Genomic DNA, 19,722 nt, shown 5'->3' on the forward strand with positions numbered 1-19,722 from the left:
TCTTTAGCTTGAAGTTGTAGGGCTAAGGGGAAGAGCTAGATACTCCTTGAAAAGGAGATTTTTCAGGACCATACTTGAAACTAAGGGGTAGGTAAATTTCCCAGAATACACCAGCTACAAAAGCAGCATGGCTGCATACGAAAGTAAAGAGATGCACAAATTAATATATTTTTTTGTCATTATTAATAATTTCTACACCAAACAAGCTCGTTTTAATACATTCATAACCACGTTTGTGTTTCACTGCATGTTTAAAAAAATGCTAAAATAAAAACCACTAAATTTCACAATCTATAATCCATAATCATAACTCCTGTATAGCAGTCCCACAACATAATTTCACATCTGTCAATCGATGACACTGGAATACCCTGTCAGAAAAGTCTAGTGGCTGGGAATGACCTTTTTACAGTGTCTGCTATAATGTTAATGTTGTTTTGGTGTGTTTACACACAGTGTAAATGCACAGTACAGTTTTGATCTTTTTTGCCACATTATATCTTTATGATAACATGATATCATTGCCTTCAGTGATTTTCTAAAGATAAATACCAAAAAATAACTTGAATAACTACAGCAGTTGCGATCGTCGATCTCATATGAAGCAAGAGATCGCGATGACATATGACGACGTCTGCAGGTGACGTAGCGCTGTACCATTTCTTAAAGGTAAATTTTGAAGCCCTTCCCCTTCACACTCTGTTTCAAGGGCTAAGGGGAAGGGGTAGGGGTACACACATAGAATTGGGATTGGGCCAAATTCTTCAAAAGTTGTTTTATATGGCTTGTTTCTTGCTAAATGTTTATCTAATATTGACATTAAATGGATATTTCACTCTAAAGTCATGGTTTACTCATTATTTACTCTACCTCAAGTGGTTCCAAGCCTGCCAGACTTTCCATTAAATGCTTATGAAGATATTTGGAAGAAAGCTGAAAAACGGTAACCATAGACTTTCATAGTCGAAAAAACAAATACTCTAGAAGTCACTGGTTTTAAAAAATCTTTTTTTGTGTTTGACAGAAGAAAGTTTGTCCAACAGGTTTGGAACTACTTGAAGGTGAGTAAATAGTGAGGACATTTTTATTTTTGGGTGAACCATGCCTTTAAGTGCCTCAAATCAAGGTCGACAATCATGATTTTTGACACCATCCACTTATTTTTTTAAATCCAACATCATTTTAATATTAACATCTGTGCTGTCTTTGCAGAGCATTCAGCTTTGATCAGAAAAGTACCAAATGTCATCTACTCTCCTATGACAGCCTCACCTTTGGTGTCCGCATGGAGAATGACTTCAACTTCGATCTATATGAGAAGAAAGGTAAGCAAGAGTGTTTTATTGCTACCTTTAAGACAGAGAGAAGGTCTAAAATGGATGCTCAATATTCTGATAATCAAAAAACAGTGATTGTTAAAAGTGGTTAGTGGCTTATACAGTACACCGTTTACTATTTAGTCTCTTTACCATTTAATAAACAAAGTTCAGAAGTATCAAACTGATATTAATCATATTAACAGTGTATTTTTTGCTAAGGGCTTGATGACTTGATGAGAAATCAAAGATTAGACTGTAACATGGACTTAAATGTTTTTCTAAGAAGTGAACAATATCTAGTTTTAAAAAGAACTTAAAAAGTCAACATAAAATATTAATGTACAGTTAAAGGCAAAATTATTAGCTCACCTGTGAAATATGTATTTTTCATTTGCATATAATTCCCAAGACTTTTTTTTACACATTTTTTAAACATATTGGTTTTAATTAATTTATAATCACTAATTTATTTTCCATGTTAACAGTACATAATTGTTCACTTGTTATTTTGCAAGATATTCAGCTTAAATAAGGTGAATGCTAGGGATTCTTCGATCTCATGAACTGATGGCAAATCCAACAAGTTCAAAGGTAGCATTTGCAAACTGGAAATATAAGCACTACTTTTCCCTCAATGTGGTGAAAGGCAAGAATGTTTATGTATCGTGCAACTTATGCCCAGTCTCTGCATTAGGCTTGGGCGGTATCCAAATTTTGATACCGTCAAACCTCCTCCCTATTTTACCTCAGTATTACCGTGCATAATAAAAAAAAAAAATTATGATGTAAGGCTCAGACTTAGTCCAATCATTTATGGCTCTCCATGTGGTACAACAAAATCAGTCACCAAGGAGGGAACATCACTGCAAACAGTCCCATTGCAAAAAAAAAAAAAACGCTCCTCTTTTCTCTCTCTCCCTCTCCACTTCACACACACACACAAAACTGCAGCCCCGCTCCTTAAAGGACCCGCACATTTTAAAACACTGTATATGCGACCTTAGGTTCGAGGTCACCTGTTTGTTGCACAATTTGCAAATTGTCTTGATCGTATTAGAGATCTGCGCGCTGTCTGTATAAACACACACACACATAGACACACAGCACCATGCTCTCATTCACACACACACACACACACACACACACACACACACACACACACACACACACACACACACACACACACACACACACACACACATAAACAGCGTCCATGTGGAAGCGCGCATGCTCACTCCTGCACCGCAAGAAATCTGGTCGGGTCCTGTGGCACTCGTGGTACAGCAGCGGAAATGCAGATCCCAGTTCATATTTATCACATCTCCCTTCTCGATAGGTCGAAGCCCGAAATATTGCCAAACTGCAGAGGTTGTGTTCTTTTTTGAGAGCAGGTCACTTGTGGCGCGACTTGCCATTTTACCTCACCTCTCTCCTCCACACTGTCCCATGATGACAATCATGCACATGCATTTTTAGGCATTAAATAAATAATATTCAATACTTGTCTCCTATATAAGTGCATTGTTTATGACGGTATAACAGTATTGAAACTGACACTGTTGCTATTTTTAGATCCTGCGGTACACCATATTACCGTATTACTGCCCAAGCCTACTCTGCATCGGTGTCAAGTAGTTGTAATATAATAAAGCACCTCACGTCATCTCAGGCCGCCACAAAATTAGTGGCTACGCAGATGATAATGTGAGCTCTGCTGGCAAAAGAGGAGACAAAGCTACGAAGTCAAAGTAAATAAAACTGAATTGCCGTTGTGGCGAGGCAGTGGCAGAGTAGGTAGTGCTGTCGCCTCATAGCAAGAAGGTCGCCGGGTCGCTGGTTTGAACCTCGGCTCAGTTGGCGTTTCTGTGTGGAGTTTGTATGTTCTCCCTGCCGTCGCGTGGGTCTCCTCCGGGTGCTTCGGTTTCCCCCACAGTCCAAAGATATGCGCTTCAGGTGAATTGGGTAGGCTAAATTGTCCGTAGTGTATGAGTGTGTGTGTGAATGTTTGTGTGGATGTTTCCCAGAGATGGGTTGCGGCTGGAAGGGCATCCGCTGTGTAAAAACTTGCTGGATAAGTTGGTGGTTCATTCCACTGTGGCGACCACGGATTAATAAAGGGAATAAGCCAACAAGAAAATGAATGAATGAATTGCCGTTGTCTCTCACATTGTCCCACAACAACATTAAAGTAGTGTAGTTTAGTGTTTAATGGTTTATATTTATTTTATACTCATATTAAAACAATGCTATTGTTACTTTCCCTGGTAATTAGTTACTTTTATAATTATGTAACAAGTAACTACAACTAATTACTCTTTTAAAGGGACATGCCCAACACTGTTCATATCCTCATCGCACCAAAATGAATGAATATTATGCATACTTTTGTTTATTTAAACCCATTTATATTTCAATATTTCAAGATATAGACTCATAAATTATATGCTGGCATGATCTGTCACTGAGGAGTTTTATAATATGATGTGCTGTTCCCAGACCTTAGCCAGAATTGGGCTCTTAAGGATTAATTAAGTTTCAGTGTGAATAAATGTGAGATTAATGTCCATGTGATGATGACACACTCTGCAAACATTCTGCAAAATCTGTCCACCACCAGGACGAGGATGACACAGCAAAATGGCTTTCATTTTAAGTCACTGAAAGAAAAAGCCCCTCTGTTATCTCTTATACTTGTAGTAGTGTTGCTGATTTCAGGCTGAAAAACCCTTGACATTCTTAAGACCTGACGCTGATCAAATCAGCTTGTGTTTATGTAGGACTTGACCCAAAAACAAAAAAAAAAAGAAGATCAGGATGGGGTTTTTGTTGACTTTGCTTGTCTGCATTTTTAACTGCTGACAATAAGATGCAATCATGACCTTTAGGGACTTTTAAAGGCCATGGTTTAAAACTATGGGGTCAGTAAGATATTTATATATATAAAAAGAAAACTCAAAGAAAATTAAACTAAGGTAAGCATTTTAAAAGAAGATCATTTTATTCAGCATTTCCAAGTTAAATTAATCTAAAAATGACTTATATCATTTTACAAAAATCTATATTTATCACTAAATCCAGTATAATATGTTGAGGTTTTAATACAAATATTTAGTTAGCACTGTCGCCTTACAGCAAGAAGATTGTTGGTTCAAATCCCGGCTGGGACGGTTGGCATTTCTGTGTAGAGTTTGCATGTTCTTTGGTGTGGGTTTTCTCCGGGTGCTCCGGTTTTCCCCCACAGTCCAAAAGTTATATTTGCTAAATTGATGGCGTATCCGCAGCTGTATCCTATCGAGACTACACCATAAAAACAGTGACATTATTAAAATACATAAAATCATGATTTTGGAGTATTTGTACAGGAGTTAGGATTCAAACCCAAAAGCCATATGAAGCACAGAAACAACATGCACACGCACGGTCCACTAGGCTATATGAGTCAGAAGTGCTTTCTGGCCCTGTCAGTCAAACGCAGATTCGCCAGGTTTCTAAACTGATCGATGCTTTTAATCACTTTAGTCACGTGACCTAGTGTTTCGAAACATTTTAGTCACCTGACCTGGTGTTTTGAAACACTTTAGTAACGTGACCTGTTTGTTTCGGAGCATGCTTCAGTGCAGTGTTTCAAATCACTTGTGATCTGGGATCTCGACACTGTGTCGGAATGTCAGTTTACCGTATTTTACTTTAAATAAACACAGTATTAGTGAGCATGACTTCTGAAAAACATTGGAAAATCCGGTGTCAGTATTGCTAATGAAGTTAAATAAGCTAATGAAGATTATCGCAGAATTAGTTTTTAGCATTAACAGGTTTTGAGGGCATGATGCTAATCAAAATAAAAATAAAAAGAATTATTTAGGCTTTGAATTTGCATCTCAAATACAGATGTTGAACACAAATGTCATTACGTAGCCTAAGATGTTTATTTACCTCTGCTCCCTCAGACTTCATGAGAGAATGCATCATTGGTAATGGACTCAACTACAAAGGGAAAAGATCGGTGACTAAAAGTGGAGTCCAGTGCCAACTCTGGAATTCCAAAATGCCGCACGAGCACAAGTAAGTGCTTACTCATCCTCCTTACCTCCCATTCCTGCTACAGTCTCTCTACGGGCAATTAAACTCAATTACCCACCATGTGCATTTCAGTGGCTATCAAAAGTCTGAAGAGTGGATAGCTGTTAACATCTCCTTGATATGTTTCGGTTTATTTATTCATGCACATATTAGATTGCTAATGGCAAAACAGACTCATCACGAGTCATAAAAATCCCCATTAGTCTTTAATGATGATGAACGCACAGTTTCATGCGTGCCGTCTTCTGACTTTGATTTGTTAGAGGCTTCTCGCTGAGTTTAAAAGTGCGACAGTAAGTGCAACTCGATGATTCTCAGAAGGGGAGCGCCAATGGAGACAATTAGGTCAGTGGCAGGAACGCCAGCATGCAGATTTAAACAATTGCTTCCGTTCTTGAATGAGCAAAAATAGACGTTTGTATACATTCTATGCATAAATGGTTCAGTGTTTCTTTTTGTATACACTGACATCTAAAAATAAACACGAAGAAGCCAAATGCAGTCTGAAAAAAGGCTGTTTAGGGGATTTGAAGGTTTGTGCGTAAGTGGGAGTTTGACAGAAAGCAGCGCAGTGATATGATAAGATACCTAATGCAGAACATGTCTTTGAAACAAGTTCATTACGGCTGCAGGAATTCATTAGGGACACCACATGGTGCATTTGTTTTTTTCTTTACTGCAAGTCAATACAATAGACCTGGCCTATTTTTGGTTGTAGGCCTGCACTGCATGTTTCTTAAATCCTGAAATCTTATCAAAACACTATTCTGTTCATTCTAGAATTGACTTCATGACCTTAATATTGTTTTTTTTTAAACATTAAATGGTTTGTAACTAATCTGATCTCGCAAAATTAATCCAACCAAATGATCCATCAAGAGGTCTTAGGTCCTCTGACCATTAACTTTTATATGTTAATTGTGCTTGGCTAAAGAGCAGGGGGGAGGGCAGCATGTCTGCAGTAACGTAAAGCCTTTGCAGTAAAGTCTACTTTTACACGTTAGAAAGGCCCAAACAATTTCTGTTTTTAAGTCTATCCTAAAAACCTTTCTCTGTAGTTTGATGTGGAACACTGTGATAGCTTATCTGTGATAGCAATTTAATTTAATTTAATTTAATTTAATTTAATTTAATTTAATTTAATTTAATTTAATTTAATTTAATTTAATTTAATTTAATTTAATTTAATTTAATTTAATTTAATTTTAGTTTATCTTATTTAACTTAATTTTATTTTATTTTTCTAAACTTTTTAAAACCTACATCTATAGCTTGACATTTAACACTGTTAGATTTAATTGTATTTAATTACAATTTAATTTAATTTAATTTAATTTAATTTAATTTAATTTTATTTTATTTTATTTTATTTTATTTTATTTTATTTTATTTTATTTTTTAAAAACCTACCTCTATAGTTTCACATTTAACAGCATGGTAGCTGAATTTAATTAATTAAATTTAATTAAATTTAATTTAATTTAATTTAATTTAATTTAACTTAACTTAACTTAACTTAACTTAACTTTACTTAATGTAATCTAATGTAATCTAATGTAATGCAATTTAATTATAACTCTCTGATAGCTGTATTTAATTTAATTTAATTTAATTTAATTTAATTTATTTAATTTAATTTAATTTAATTTAATTTAATTTAATTTAATTTAATTTAATTTAATTTAATTTAATTTAATTTTTTATTTTGGTTTAAATTTATTTTTATTATATTTTGGTTAAACCATACCTCTATAGTTTTACATTTAAAAGTGTGATAGTTGTATTTCATTTAATTACATTTAATTTAATTATATTTTATTTTATTTAAATTATTTTTCTAAACATTTTAAAACTACCTCAATAGCTTGACATTTAACAGTCTGATCGCTGTATTAAATTAAATTAAATTAAATTAAATTAAATTAAATTAAATTAAATTAAATTAAATTTAATTTAATTTAAATTTTACTTTATTTTATTCATTTAATTATATATATTTTTTCATTGATTTATTTTTTTATTATTCCTGTCATTTTAACCAACTCATGGCTTTACTAAACTTGGGCAAACTCTTGAAATGCTTTATAAATAAACTTTAATTTGACTTAAAAACCTGAAAATGCGATTGCCTTTCAGAGACCTTGAACTTCCTCCAGTCAGGATATCTTTTATTTATTTATTTATTTATTTTTTTATCTCCCTAATGGCCATCGGTACAGTTTTAAGGCCAGCTTTTGAAATGCTTTCCTCTGAAACATCACAGGCATGTTTTATCAGCTCAGAAAGCCAATGGACCTGAACGTTCTGAAATACCACACAGGCCTGTAGGTCAGCTAATTTGTCACAGATTGCATTTTTATCTGTATTCATCCATCATCATGAACTCGGTTAATTTGTGTTCTGAATGCCAAAGACAATTACATACACGATAATTACAGTTTGGCTTGAGGCATTGATTTATTAATGGTTTACAAATATTCGCATGGCAAGGGTAAATGACTTTTTGAAACTCTTTGCAATAGCGGGCATCTCAGAGTTTTGCCACAATAAACTGTTTACTCTAAAGAATCTAATAGTACCCTTGAGGTTTAAAATGAAGTGTGACCACAGCAAATTTCAGTCGTGTTGGTGTGTCATGTTGTTTTTTTTTATGGTGGTTACCATTGCATGATAAGGCAGCACGGCCGCTCAGGGGTTAGCACTGTCGTCTCACAGCAAGAAGGTCGCAGGTTTGAGTTCTGGCTGGGCCATTTGGCATTTCTAAGTGTAGTTTGCATGTTCTCCCCATGTTCGTGTGGGTTTTCTCCAGGTGATTTGGTTTTCACCACAGTCCAAAGACATGCGCCATAGACTGATTTCACGTTGCCACCATTTTAAAAGCGAAATTGAAGCTGCGCTGGGAAGAAACCCTGAAGTATCACCTGAGTCACACAGGAATGTTGAGTACCTGGCTGTATATCCTATCAGCGAAAAGAAAGCAACACTAATTGATCATTTTACCGCCTTCCGAGTGACCCGAAGGTCTGTTCTGAATGAATAGTGAAAATAAAAAGGGATATCGGACCTCATTTTCAGATAAGTTAAGGTAAATGGCTCTATTAAGCTAATGTTTTCTTTCCCAAACACACGTTTTAAATGCCATTTATCAAACTCAAGTTAATGAACTGATCCTTTCACTATATTAGACTTGTCGCAATACTCTATTTTGGTACTGAAATTTATAAAAACCGGTAATTTCCCACTAACATTTGAGCACTGTTGAATGCATCACCACTGATTTGGCATAGTACTCACCAGTGCAGTAATGACAGGAATTGGCCGTGAAGGTCATCAGTTCACTGCACTTCACCACTGTTTACCGAGTGCAAACACAGACAAGCAAGACTAATCTTTGTGGCATTAAAAGGATTCAGTGTTCATGTATCTGTTTTTGCACTCAGTGAAGTGCGGTGAACTGATGACCGTCATGGCCAATCACAGTCATTTCTGTTGAGTACTGGTAAACACAATTTTAAATCAGCGATGTTTAAGAACGCGTTCAGTGGCACTTAAATTTTAACGGGAAATGGACATTTTTAAAATTTTTGTATCAGGACAACACTATTACAGACAACCAGAGGGTGTGCTACAGAGGACTGCATTGTTTTATTGCTCACCTGGTTACAGAGGATGAAGCAGGAAAGCCCTTACTGCATATACCTGGTTTCATAAACTGAATCCTGGGAGGACACTTCAGGGTATTACTCTTAAAGAGATTGTGATTTTGTTTGATGCCTAATATGCATTTAATTGTTTAAATGAAACTTAACTGAATGATATTAAAGTGATGTTTACACCTTATCTGCATTTTGAAATCGTAGCAACAGCTGGAGGTTTGTAATTTACAGCATATTGTTGCAATGTTTACAGTACTGATCCTAAACTTACAGGTTTCTTCCCACCACAGCCTCACTTTAATTTTTTGGAATGGCGTGTGAAATAAGCAAATAGGTAAATTGGATGTATTGACCTTATTCTAAAATGCAGAAGTGCGCCTGTTTTCGCGATTGTCTTATAACTTCCGATTCAGTCGCCTATGGGAGAAATGACTAGGAATGATAAATGGCAGAAAATGGTCAAACTACTTGCTCTACTAACAAATGTTTGCATGACTATACAGACCAAGTAGAATAATATAATAAGAAAATATCAAATTGCAACATTAAGCAGTGTAACGAGCAGTTTTTAACGTCAAAAAATGAATGGAAGTGAATGAGACCGGAAGTCTCGAGCCAAAAGATTCAAATGGCAGCGCCCGCTCGTCGGCGGAGAATAAGGTGAATAGTGTATGTGTGAACGTGGGAATGTATGTATCCCAGAACTGGGTTGCAGCTGGAAGTGCATCAGCTGCCTAAAACATTATTACATTATTAGTTGGCGGTTAATTCCGGTTTGGCAACCCCTGCTAGATAAGGGACTAGGCCAAAGGAAAATTAATGAATGATATCACTTCATTAACAATATACTATCAACTTAATTATCATAACCATTTATAATAAGATTGGATGAAAGATAAGCCTGCAAATTGAGCAGTTCTATAATGTAACAAAAAAAAGTTTTTGTGTGATGCAGCTTTCAAAATGTAAAGAAAACACTCTTAAAACAACAACTCTCATAATGAGGGTGGCCTAACCCAAGCCCTTTGCAGTTTTTGACCTTCTCTGGCCTGAAGCTTTATACTACCCTATTCTCTAGCCAAAATCATTATTTGTCTACATGCATTTATTATATCAAACCTTTGTACTTTGTGAAAAAAAAAATGAAGAAGCTACATTTTTCCTAGGGCCAAACAGATTCTTGCATCGCAATGAAGTGTGGAATAGCATCTGCATTCTGATGTTGCAGATATAGTTAGTCATACCGCTCTTATTAATCTGCAAATTATTGAGATGTTGTTCTTGGCTGAAATTACAAGAAAAAAAATCTTCCATAAATGATTCTTATGTCATTTGTTTTGAAGCATTTGTTTCGACAAAAAAAAGCTAATACTTGTAGAGGATTGTTTATGTTTCTTTGCCACTGATTTAATGTGGTCATCAGTCTCTACTTTATGGAGCTAAAATGTCAAAGAGTAACAGCGTTTTAACAAAATTGCAGCAATTTAACTTTGTGTTTGATTCTACAAACCTCTCTTTCATATTTCATTTGATCAGTTTCTTACCCCAGAGGCACAAGCATCGAGATCTACGGGATAATTTATGTCGTAATCCGGACAACACCACAACGGGTCCTTGGTGTTTTACCACAGACCCCAAACTACGTCACCAAGACTGCAGCATCCCACAATGCTCGGAGGGTGAGTTTATTGTTTACCAGCTGTTCTTTCATATGCTGTACAGTTGCTCGATGTTAGGTTTATAAAGAGTGTCAATGTTTTTTTTTTTTTTGGATAGTTTAGGAACAAAATTGTTAACTAAGCTGTTAAGTAAAGAATAAAGTACATCCAAGAGTGTGTTATTGTCAAATAAGACCTGAGAGCAGTGGAATGGAAGGCTGTTGCATTAGACTGATGGACAAAAACAACCTTTTGGATGTACTTTCTACCACTTAATGGCTGCTCGCATTTTTTATTATTTTTTTTGCTAATTCTTAATCACCACAGCAGCATGGTGCCAGTAAATGCTAATATGTGTGTGGAGAGGATTATACTGCATATGGCATTTGTGTGTGACTCATCATTTCAGAAAGGCTTGAAAAACTCCACAACAAATACATGGAATAAACTTGGTATTTTTGACTAATAAGCTGTATTTCAGCGTCATCTGTGTCTGTCTCCATCACTGACTGCTGTTTATTTAATAGCAGGAGAAGCAGACGCACTTGGGAATGATGGGTGGGGAGAAGCAGCTCATTTGCATTTAAAGCCGCAAGCTATAAAAACAGCTGTACTCAGACACCAAAATGGGCAGTTTCTGGAGGCTATAATAAATAATCTGACGGGTATTTTGTGCTGAAACTTTACAGACACATTCTGAAGACACCAAAGGCTTATTTTACATTGTGTAAATGGGGTAAAATAGGTGCCCTTCAAAGGCATTGTTTTAAGGAGTGATTTCAGCATCTTGTTGAATCTATGCCACAAAAATTAAGGCAGTTTTGAAGGTAAAAAGATACCAACAAGGAATACTAAATAAAATGATTAATGAGGGTACATCTTGGAAATTAAGAGATGTAACTCCTTTAAGAATGTTTGGCCTTGCATTGAAAATCTCCGACATATAACAGTACTATTCATGAGTATCTTGGCAAAGACAAGCATGTTGTTGAGATGTAGTGGAGACATGCGAGGTTACGTAAGAGAAGTTTCTTCCTTGATAAAATCTGTGAATCAGGGGACTTCAGAGACTCCATTTGCTCTCAATTTGAAGTCTAGAGGAAGTATTTAAGAAATTAAAACATCCCTTTGTGATATCTGTTTCGCTATTAGATTATCGTTTAAACTGTGGGATGTTTAATATGAGCATTAATGTATACAATGGTTTTCCTTTTTCTTTCATGTGGATTGCTAATTTATTGGATTTAGAGCTGTTGATGCTGTTATCTATTGAAGAAGAAAGTATTTGATTGTTGTGGTGACCGGGGATTTTCATTAATAGAAAGATGCATTGAGTTGCACGCAAAAAGAGGGGTTTTCTGCAGAGATAGTAATCAGGTTAACAAAGAACGTCTTTTCTTAGGGTTGCATGGTGAAATATGGCTGGGAGGGTTTGTTAATAAATTAGTTTCCCATAATCAAAAACACAGACACACACACACACATACACAAGGAAGTCACATCTTGCTTTCCTGAGAGTGGCTGACATTAACATCTGTTTCTACTACAGCAATCTGCTCCTTATAGTGTGTGTACTGTACAACTAATAACAGGATTAAGAGAGATGACTCTAGCTGAGGTGACCCCCATCTGCTGTGATATTTGGTTTGGTCCTGTAGTGACTAAGCTCTACACTAAGTACTGTAATAATTACATGTTTCTTTAACCTTTGATCGTATGAAATCTGTTAGAAGCATACTTCTGGGGTTAAATACGAGGCCTAATGGGTGGTATGTCTGCGTAGTAAATTGAAGCGTCAGATGATTTATTTTTGGACAATCTAAGGGTCACATGTGGCTTCATAATTGCTTGTCTTCTTGATAAATACGATTACAATCCCTGTGGATATTAGCGTTGGTGATTACTGATTAGGCTACAGTATGTGACACTAACGTGCATTCATTCACTACCAGCATTTTGCCTGGGTTACATTTTTCTAACCGTTTAACACAACAATCAGGGTTGAATTTGAACCCAGTTGACTCATCCTTTACATGCACGCTAATGTCACTCAGATGGGGTCTTTGGGGCATTGTCCTGGTTAACATTCTTACCAGACATGTTCTTTATCCGTAGTGGAATGTATGACGTGTAACGGAGAAAGTTATCGTGGACCCTTGGACCACACGGAGAGTGGCCGGGAATGCCAGCGCTGGGACCTTGAGGAACCACATAAACACATTTTCCACCCTAAAAGGTATGAGAACCAACACAAAATTGGAGATATTAGGAGAAAATCATTCAGAAATGTTTATGGTCTGGATTTTTATTTAATCAATATGAGTGTATAAGTGCATCTATAAAATATTTGCAAATTCATTCAATTCTCCTCTTACGTAAGGTTAGGTTCTTACTAAAACAGCCAAAGTAGATCCTTTAGCATAAATTGCAGACATGTTTTGGATATTATGGAGACTTTGGGCCAGTCTGGGGTGTGTTTCCCAAGGAACGACATAACTCGTGGCTGAACTATCATAGTATGATGCATCATTTGGGAAAAGAAGGATGTAGTAACAGTATTTCCCAAAACCATAGTTGCTTTGTTGCAGATTCATCATTTGAACCACGTTAGTTATATCGTAAAACATTAATAATGATATTGTAAACATGGTGGAGTAACAACTTATTCAGAGAAAAAGCCCATACTTTTTGTGCAAATTATTGTTTTGCATGCACATGCATTTTTTTAAAAAGTATATTAGTTTTATAACTATATAAAATAAGTATAAAAGGGCACACACAGAGCACATGTTAGCTTCTATTATTATTTATTTTTGCAATTATTATTATTATTATTATTATTATTATTATTGTTGCTATTATTATTATTATTAGTAGTAGTAGTAGTAGTAGTATTAGTATTAGTATTAGTATTATTATCATCATTATTATTAATTTAGGATTTTTTCTTATTTTCTTAATAAATAATAATAATAATAATATAATGATAATATAATGATAATAATAATAACAATAATAATTACAACAACAATAATAATAATAATAATAATAATAATAATAATAATAATAATAATAATAATAAAATAATAATAATAATAGTAATAATAATAATAATAATGATAATAATAATAATAATAATAATAATTATTATTATTATTATTATTATTATTATTATTATTATTATTATTAAAGTTTTGGCTAGAATAATTTTTTTAAGGTCAAAATTATTAGCCTCTTTTAGTGTAAAAATGTCTTGAAAAATATTTATTTTTTACTGTCATCATGGCAAAGTTAAAATAAATCGGTTATTGGATATGAGTTATTAAAACTATTATGTGTAGAAATTTGTTGAAAAAAATCTTCTCTCCGTTAAATAAGTCTGACTTCAACTGTATTTGCATGTTTCGCTTAAAATATGTATTGTTTCTATAGATGCAACTAAGAACAATTGTTCTCTGTCATGTCAAATTCATTCATGTCTTTTACAGCCAAAACAGTTTTTTTTTCATAAATATTCTTGATATGTTTTAAGAAAGGAATCAGACATCTGTTAAAAGGGTTTTTAAGAAAGCTGAGGGTCATGCATGGATCACTGGCCTCATGTCATTGAACGTGAACTATGGAAAACAGCTCAGCTGTGCTTTCATCTTAAAGTGATTGAAAAATTACACCTTGTTTTGAAAAATATTGCATTTTGTTTCATTATCTGTTGAACCACTTTCAGCAGAAGTAAGTTCCTTGCACATCTGTACTCAATTAGACACTTATTATGTACAGTAAAACAACTGAAACAGTTGACCACATTGCTACCTGGAGTCGGTTCTGAAAATTATGCTCATTTTACATGACCTTCCCATTGCCCCAGTTACATCTTTACTTGTTCTGGGAAGCAATAATATTGCTAATCTTGAAATAAATGACAGTTTGATTGAATACACTCCCTTAAGACTCTCTGAACACACAAAGACCTTTTTTTTATCATCTTAGATTGCATACATGGAAAGTACTCTTGCATTTATCCTAATCCGGAATGGCATTTGTGTGCAACGTTTGAAAATATTTGAAAAATCAATAAAGTATTTTCCCACTTGACCTCATGGGAACTGTGTCATGCCGGTTTGATATAAATCACTAAATCAAATGGCCGCTTTGTGTGAACCAACCCTAGAGGCAAACTATCTATGATGTCTGAAGTCTTTTTGTTTTTTTTAGTAGTACAAATAACTATAAAAACCCATTCAACACTAAATGAAACACTTTGCCCTTTGCATGACAAATATGTACGAGAAAAGTCCTAAATAAATCAGTTTAAAATTTACTTCTGAAAATGTTATTTTAGAAAGTATGTATGTAATATAACTAGCATGCACAACTGAAACAAGTATCGACTGTACAGTATATATAGGCCAGCAGCTAGCTCTATCCATGTAACTCTCACATGGTCGCTCAATGAAGCCAACCAGAGCTGCGTCCGGTCAGTACCTGGATGGGAGACCACATGAAAAAGCTAGGTTGCTGCCTGAAGTGATGTTGGTGAGGCCAGCCCAACCTGCGGTTTGTGTTGGTCCTAATGCGGCAGTATAGTGACAGAGACTCAATACTGCTCAGTGAGAGCCATCTTTTGGATGAGACGTTAAACTGAGGCAAAATGGCTGCCATTGCGTCATCCAGGTGAATGCTGCACACTGGTGGTGGATGAGGAGATTCTCCCCAATGTGTGTAAAGCGATTTGAGGGCCTAGAAAAGCGCTATATAAATATAAGGAATTATTGTTAATTTCATATATATATATATATATATATATATATATATATATATATATATATATATATATATATATATATATATATATATATATATATAATTTTTTTATATACATACAGTGCTCAGCATAATTGAGTACTCCACATTTTGAAAATAAATATTTGTATCAATTTCTCAGTAAATATAGTAAATGTATTTTGGTGCATTTAAACAAAACAGATTTATTAAACAGATATATTTATTAAAGTAAAATTTTAGTCACCAAAGATATATAAATATTGAAGGATAATACAATTAAATTCAAGCAAAATATTGCAAAAAAAAAAATGCAAGATACAAAATCTCAATTAAATTTTTCAATTTTTTTTTTTTTTTTTGCTTCCCTTGGGTTTACGTTTTTTCATTTGTATTTAATATTTTTCTATTACATACATTTGGGTGTACTTGTTTTTGGACTGTTATCGTAAGTTATTTTGTTAGATTAGCTCCAGATTTGGCTACAGTACTGACTAAGTAGCTTCCTATTAAAAATATTAATTTAAAAGATAGATTTGTGAGGGGTGTACTCATATATGCTGATTATATATATATATTTATTTTCTACATTATTACTGTTAAGTGACAAGACTTTTAAGAAGTCAAGAAGAAGTCAGACCTTACTGTTCTAATTAAATAATTAAAAATCAAGGCATAATCGTATTTTATTTTGGTAAAATTTGCATCATCTAAAGGACTTCACCATTTTATATTAGCCACTTCTAACACCAAATAATCAACTAGAAGTCAAGTTATTATTTGTCATTCCTAAAACATGGATAGGCAACAAGACTTTATCAGGTAGTGTGCGTGTGCACACAAATGTTCTTTAATAAACAAACATGTTTATGTTCTTAAACGTTCTTAAACTTAAACAGTAATAAAGTGAAAATATTTCACATATGATTATATAGTTTGAAAGTTAAGGTACGGTATTTGGGCGTAATAACATTTTCCAAAAAAGACAACATTTTTAACAACCCTACATCTGACATTCATTATCACATCACATGATATTTCAGAATTTATTCTAATACATATTTTAAACTCATTAAAACACTCATGAATTAAAAAGAAAGGAAACTTTGAACTAATGTTAAGTCTGTGCATTGCAGCAGCCTTCTGTCTTATTCGCTTTTGCAGAAGTCCTGCTCTACCAGTAGCAGAGAGCATGTTATGTATTTTCTGGAGTTTATTAGAATTTTATCCCGGCTGTAAATCAGTGGTGCTGTAGCTCTGAGATAGTTGATATGTGGCGTGTTAAGTGTGTTCTCTTTGCCCTTCCTATGACAGGTACCCCGATAAAGGTCTAAAGGACAACTACTGCAGGAACCCAGACGGGCGCCAGAGACCCTGGTGTTTCACCACCGATCCCAGCACTCCATGGGAGTACTGTAACATCAAACAGTGCGGTGAGTGTCCGTCTGCGTCTTATGTGTAAGATGAAGAGACACAGCGGAGAACAAAAAAAAAAAGAAGAAGCCGGAGAGAAACAGAATGAAAAGAGGCAGAGTTTGCCAAATTTACAACTTCCTCTTCCTGTAGCCCCGGCTCCCCTCGCGTTTGGGACCCCCACAGGAATGTTGTTTGTAGCCGGGAGAAGAGAGAGAAGAAGGTCCACCTATAAAACCCTCTCTCTCTCTCTTTCAGTAATGTGCCTGTGTGTTTATTTTTCCTCATCAGCGCAGTAGAGCGTTCCTTTATCTGCATGAGAGAGATGTGCTTGAGTTTCAAGTGCTATGTAAACCTTCCACGCTAAAGACGAAACACGCATGTGGGTTTCAAGCCCCAAGTGCGCTCCAACACACAAGTCCACGAGTGCCCAAAAATCTATTATTATTACGACACTCCCTCCTCCTTCTCCTCACACTGCTTTAGTTTATTTTCATTTGCAAGGCGATGGCATGTTGGTTCATATGGGAAGCCATGCAGAAAGTCAGACAGTCTTTACTATTTTAGACTGAGCCGCGGGGGTCGCATTTGTTTTTCAGAGCTATTTGGCAAAACCCACATCATAACCTTGAGCAAAATCCTGTGACCGATTCTCAGAGATCACCATCCTGGGAGGAACTTTTCACCATGCTTTTTCCTGTTTGGCAAAGCAACACCTTTTCACACTTCTCAGCATCTGAAAAAAAGCTGTGTTTAGCTGTGTATGGGTTGTCTACATATCAAGTCTGTAAAAATGTTTGGAAAGTGCGAGGTATGTGGCTTCCTTCACTAAATTCAGCATACTTTTGTGCTCGCTTTCCATTGCTTATATCATTGCTAGACAACCATCAACCATTCTCTTATGCTGAGTTTAGATTGCAGGATTTTAGCCCTCATTTTGACTCGCCGTCAGGTTTTGATAAATCGCTGACAAATGCCTGAAATCACAGGTAAATCGTTGCTCGTTCATGCAAGTAACAATCACACAGTGTGAACTATCAAAGACATGATCTGAGAGATTCAAATCATGCCGTGTGAAATGTGTTCTGATTGAATATAACATCAGCGATTACATACAGCCACGCACTGCTAGAGCAGCATCCACTAGTATGGGTATCTGCTGGCCAACGGGAGGCTGGGGGAGAAGTTAAAAGTGCTTCTTTTCAGTTTATTTGAACCCAAGAAATGAAGGAAAAACTAATGTAAATTTGGCAGGAGCACCCGTGTCTGTGTCATCTGAGCAATATCACAACCGGGTCGAAAAAGAAAAAGAATTGCTAACTCCTTTCAAAACCTACATTTTCTACCCCACTAAAGGCTTCCTTCTCATTATGTAGTTAATAACAAACGATATACTACATGACCTCACGTTGTTTCCATGTCATTTCTCTCATGTGTTTGATTGTGAGATGTAGTTTTTGGACCGAGACAAAGTTGTCTGCGATTCTTCCTATTGTAAAGCCTACAGTGTGAAACCCCCTGTCGCCGATCCATCTTACACTGTAAACACAGCAGCGACAAAACGCAACCCCAGATAGTCATGCAGTGTGAAAACATCCTTGACGCGACTACTTTGAAAGTTGTGCAGTCTGAACTCGGCATTAGAGAATGACAAATTGAAAAACCATTGCTGTAGCTTTGATACAAATTTTATTTATGGAGGAATTAAAAAAAAAAAAAAACACTAGTGTCCGTGTGCTCTACATTTGTCTGAGGTAATTAGTCTACTGTTATTACTGAAATGTGTGTAATCTATACTTTAAGAGTTCCCACTTATATATGCCTAGCGTTAATAGCAGGTTTGGCATGCTGTCCAGGGAGAGAACCCTGAGCTCAGAGATACTTGAGCCCAAGGCTTCCGCCTGGTCAATAAGCATTTAAGGGGATCCGATATCAGGTAGGTCTTGAGTGCTCTCCTTAGAAAAAGGAGGAAAAGGAGGAGATGTGGAAGGGGGGGATTCTTCCAAAACAACGATAGAGCAGTCGGAAAAAAAACTATCAATTTATTGTAAGCTTGAATCACTCTGATTGGATTATTAATGATTACAGATGAGCAGCCAGTCGTGCTCAATCATATCACATGCTCCACTTGAAATTAGTTTGTGAAATTTCACATGACACATGCAGTTGCAGCATTCTGAAAAGTTGAAATATTTTCAACTAGGGATGCATTCCAGTCTAGTTTTTTAAACTTCCCTTCATCACGTTGACACGTGTACCTCATTGATTACTTTACACAAGTGTCCACTTCTGGCTGAACATCTGAATGCGTTTAAATGGAATGCCCAAAACCCTTGTCTACTCAAAAACTACACTTTTGTTACTTCACAAAAAAGTGTTATGTGTTCAGAGATGCTCTTCTGCACACCTCAGTTGTAACAAGTAATTATTTGAGTTACTGGTGCCTTTCTATCAGTTCGAGCCTGTCTGGCCATTTTCCTCTGACCTTTGGCATCAACAAGGCATTTGCGCCCACAGAACTGCTCACTGGATATTTTCTGACCATTCTCTGTAAACCCTAGAGATGGTTGTGCATGAAAACTCCAGTTGATCAGCAGTTTCTGAAATACTCAGACCAACTACCATGCCACGTTCAAAGTTATTTAAATCCCCTTTCTTTATGCTCAGTTTAAACTGCAGCAGATCATCTTGACCTTGTCTGCATGCCTAAATCATTGAGTTGCTGCCATGTGATTGGCTGATTAGAAATTTGCGTTAAGGACTAGTTGGACAGGTGTACCTAATAAAGTGGCCGCTGAGTGTACATTCACATTTTTA

The 19,722-nt window shown here is 35.5% G+C and overlaps 1 protein-coding gene across 2 annotated transcripts in view; it reads left to right on the forward strand.

Moving 5' to 3' along the window:
• The window catches only part of hgfb (hepatocyte growth factor b), a 69,108-nt gene that overhangs the window by 11,502 nt on the left and 37,884 nt on the right, over nucleotides 1-19,722 (forward strand). For both annotated transcript variants that reach the window (XR_012393964.1, XM_073929829.1), the window contains exons 3-7: nucleotides 1,213-1,325; nucleotides 5,267-5,381; nucleotides 10,592-10,734; nucleotides 12,829-12,949; nucleotides 16,807-16,925. Coding sequence is in view for 1 of the 2 variants with exons in the window: in XM_073929829.1 (XP_073785930.1) it covers nucleotides 1,213-1,325; nucleotides 5,267-5,381; nucleotides 10,592-10,734; nucleotides 12,829-12,949; nucleotides 16,807-16,925 (611 nt within the window). In the remaining variant the exon portion in view is untranslated. The remainder of the gene's footprint in view (nucleotides 1-1,212; nucleotides 1,326-5,266; nucleotides 5,382-10,591; nucleotides 10,735-12,828; nucleotides 12,950-16,806; nucleotides 16,926-19,722) is intronic.

The sequence above is a fragment of the Danio rerio genome, chromosome 18 (assembly GCF_049306965.1).
Source record: "Danio rerio strain Tuebingen ecotype United States chromosome 18, GRCz12tu, whole genome shotgun sequence".
NCBI classification, from domain to species: Eukaryota; Metazoa; Chordata; class Actinopteri; order Cypriniformes; family Danionidae; genus Danio; species Danio rerio.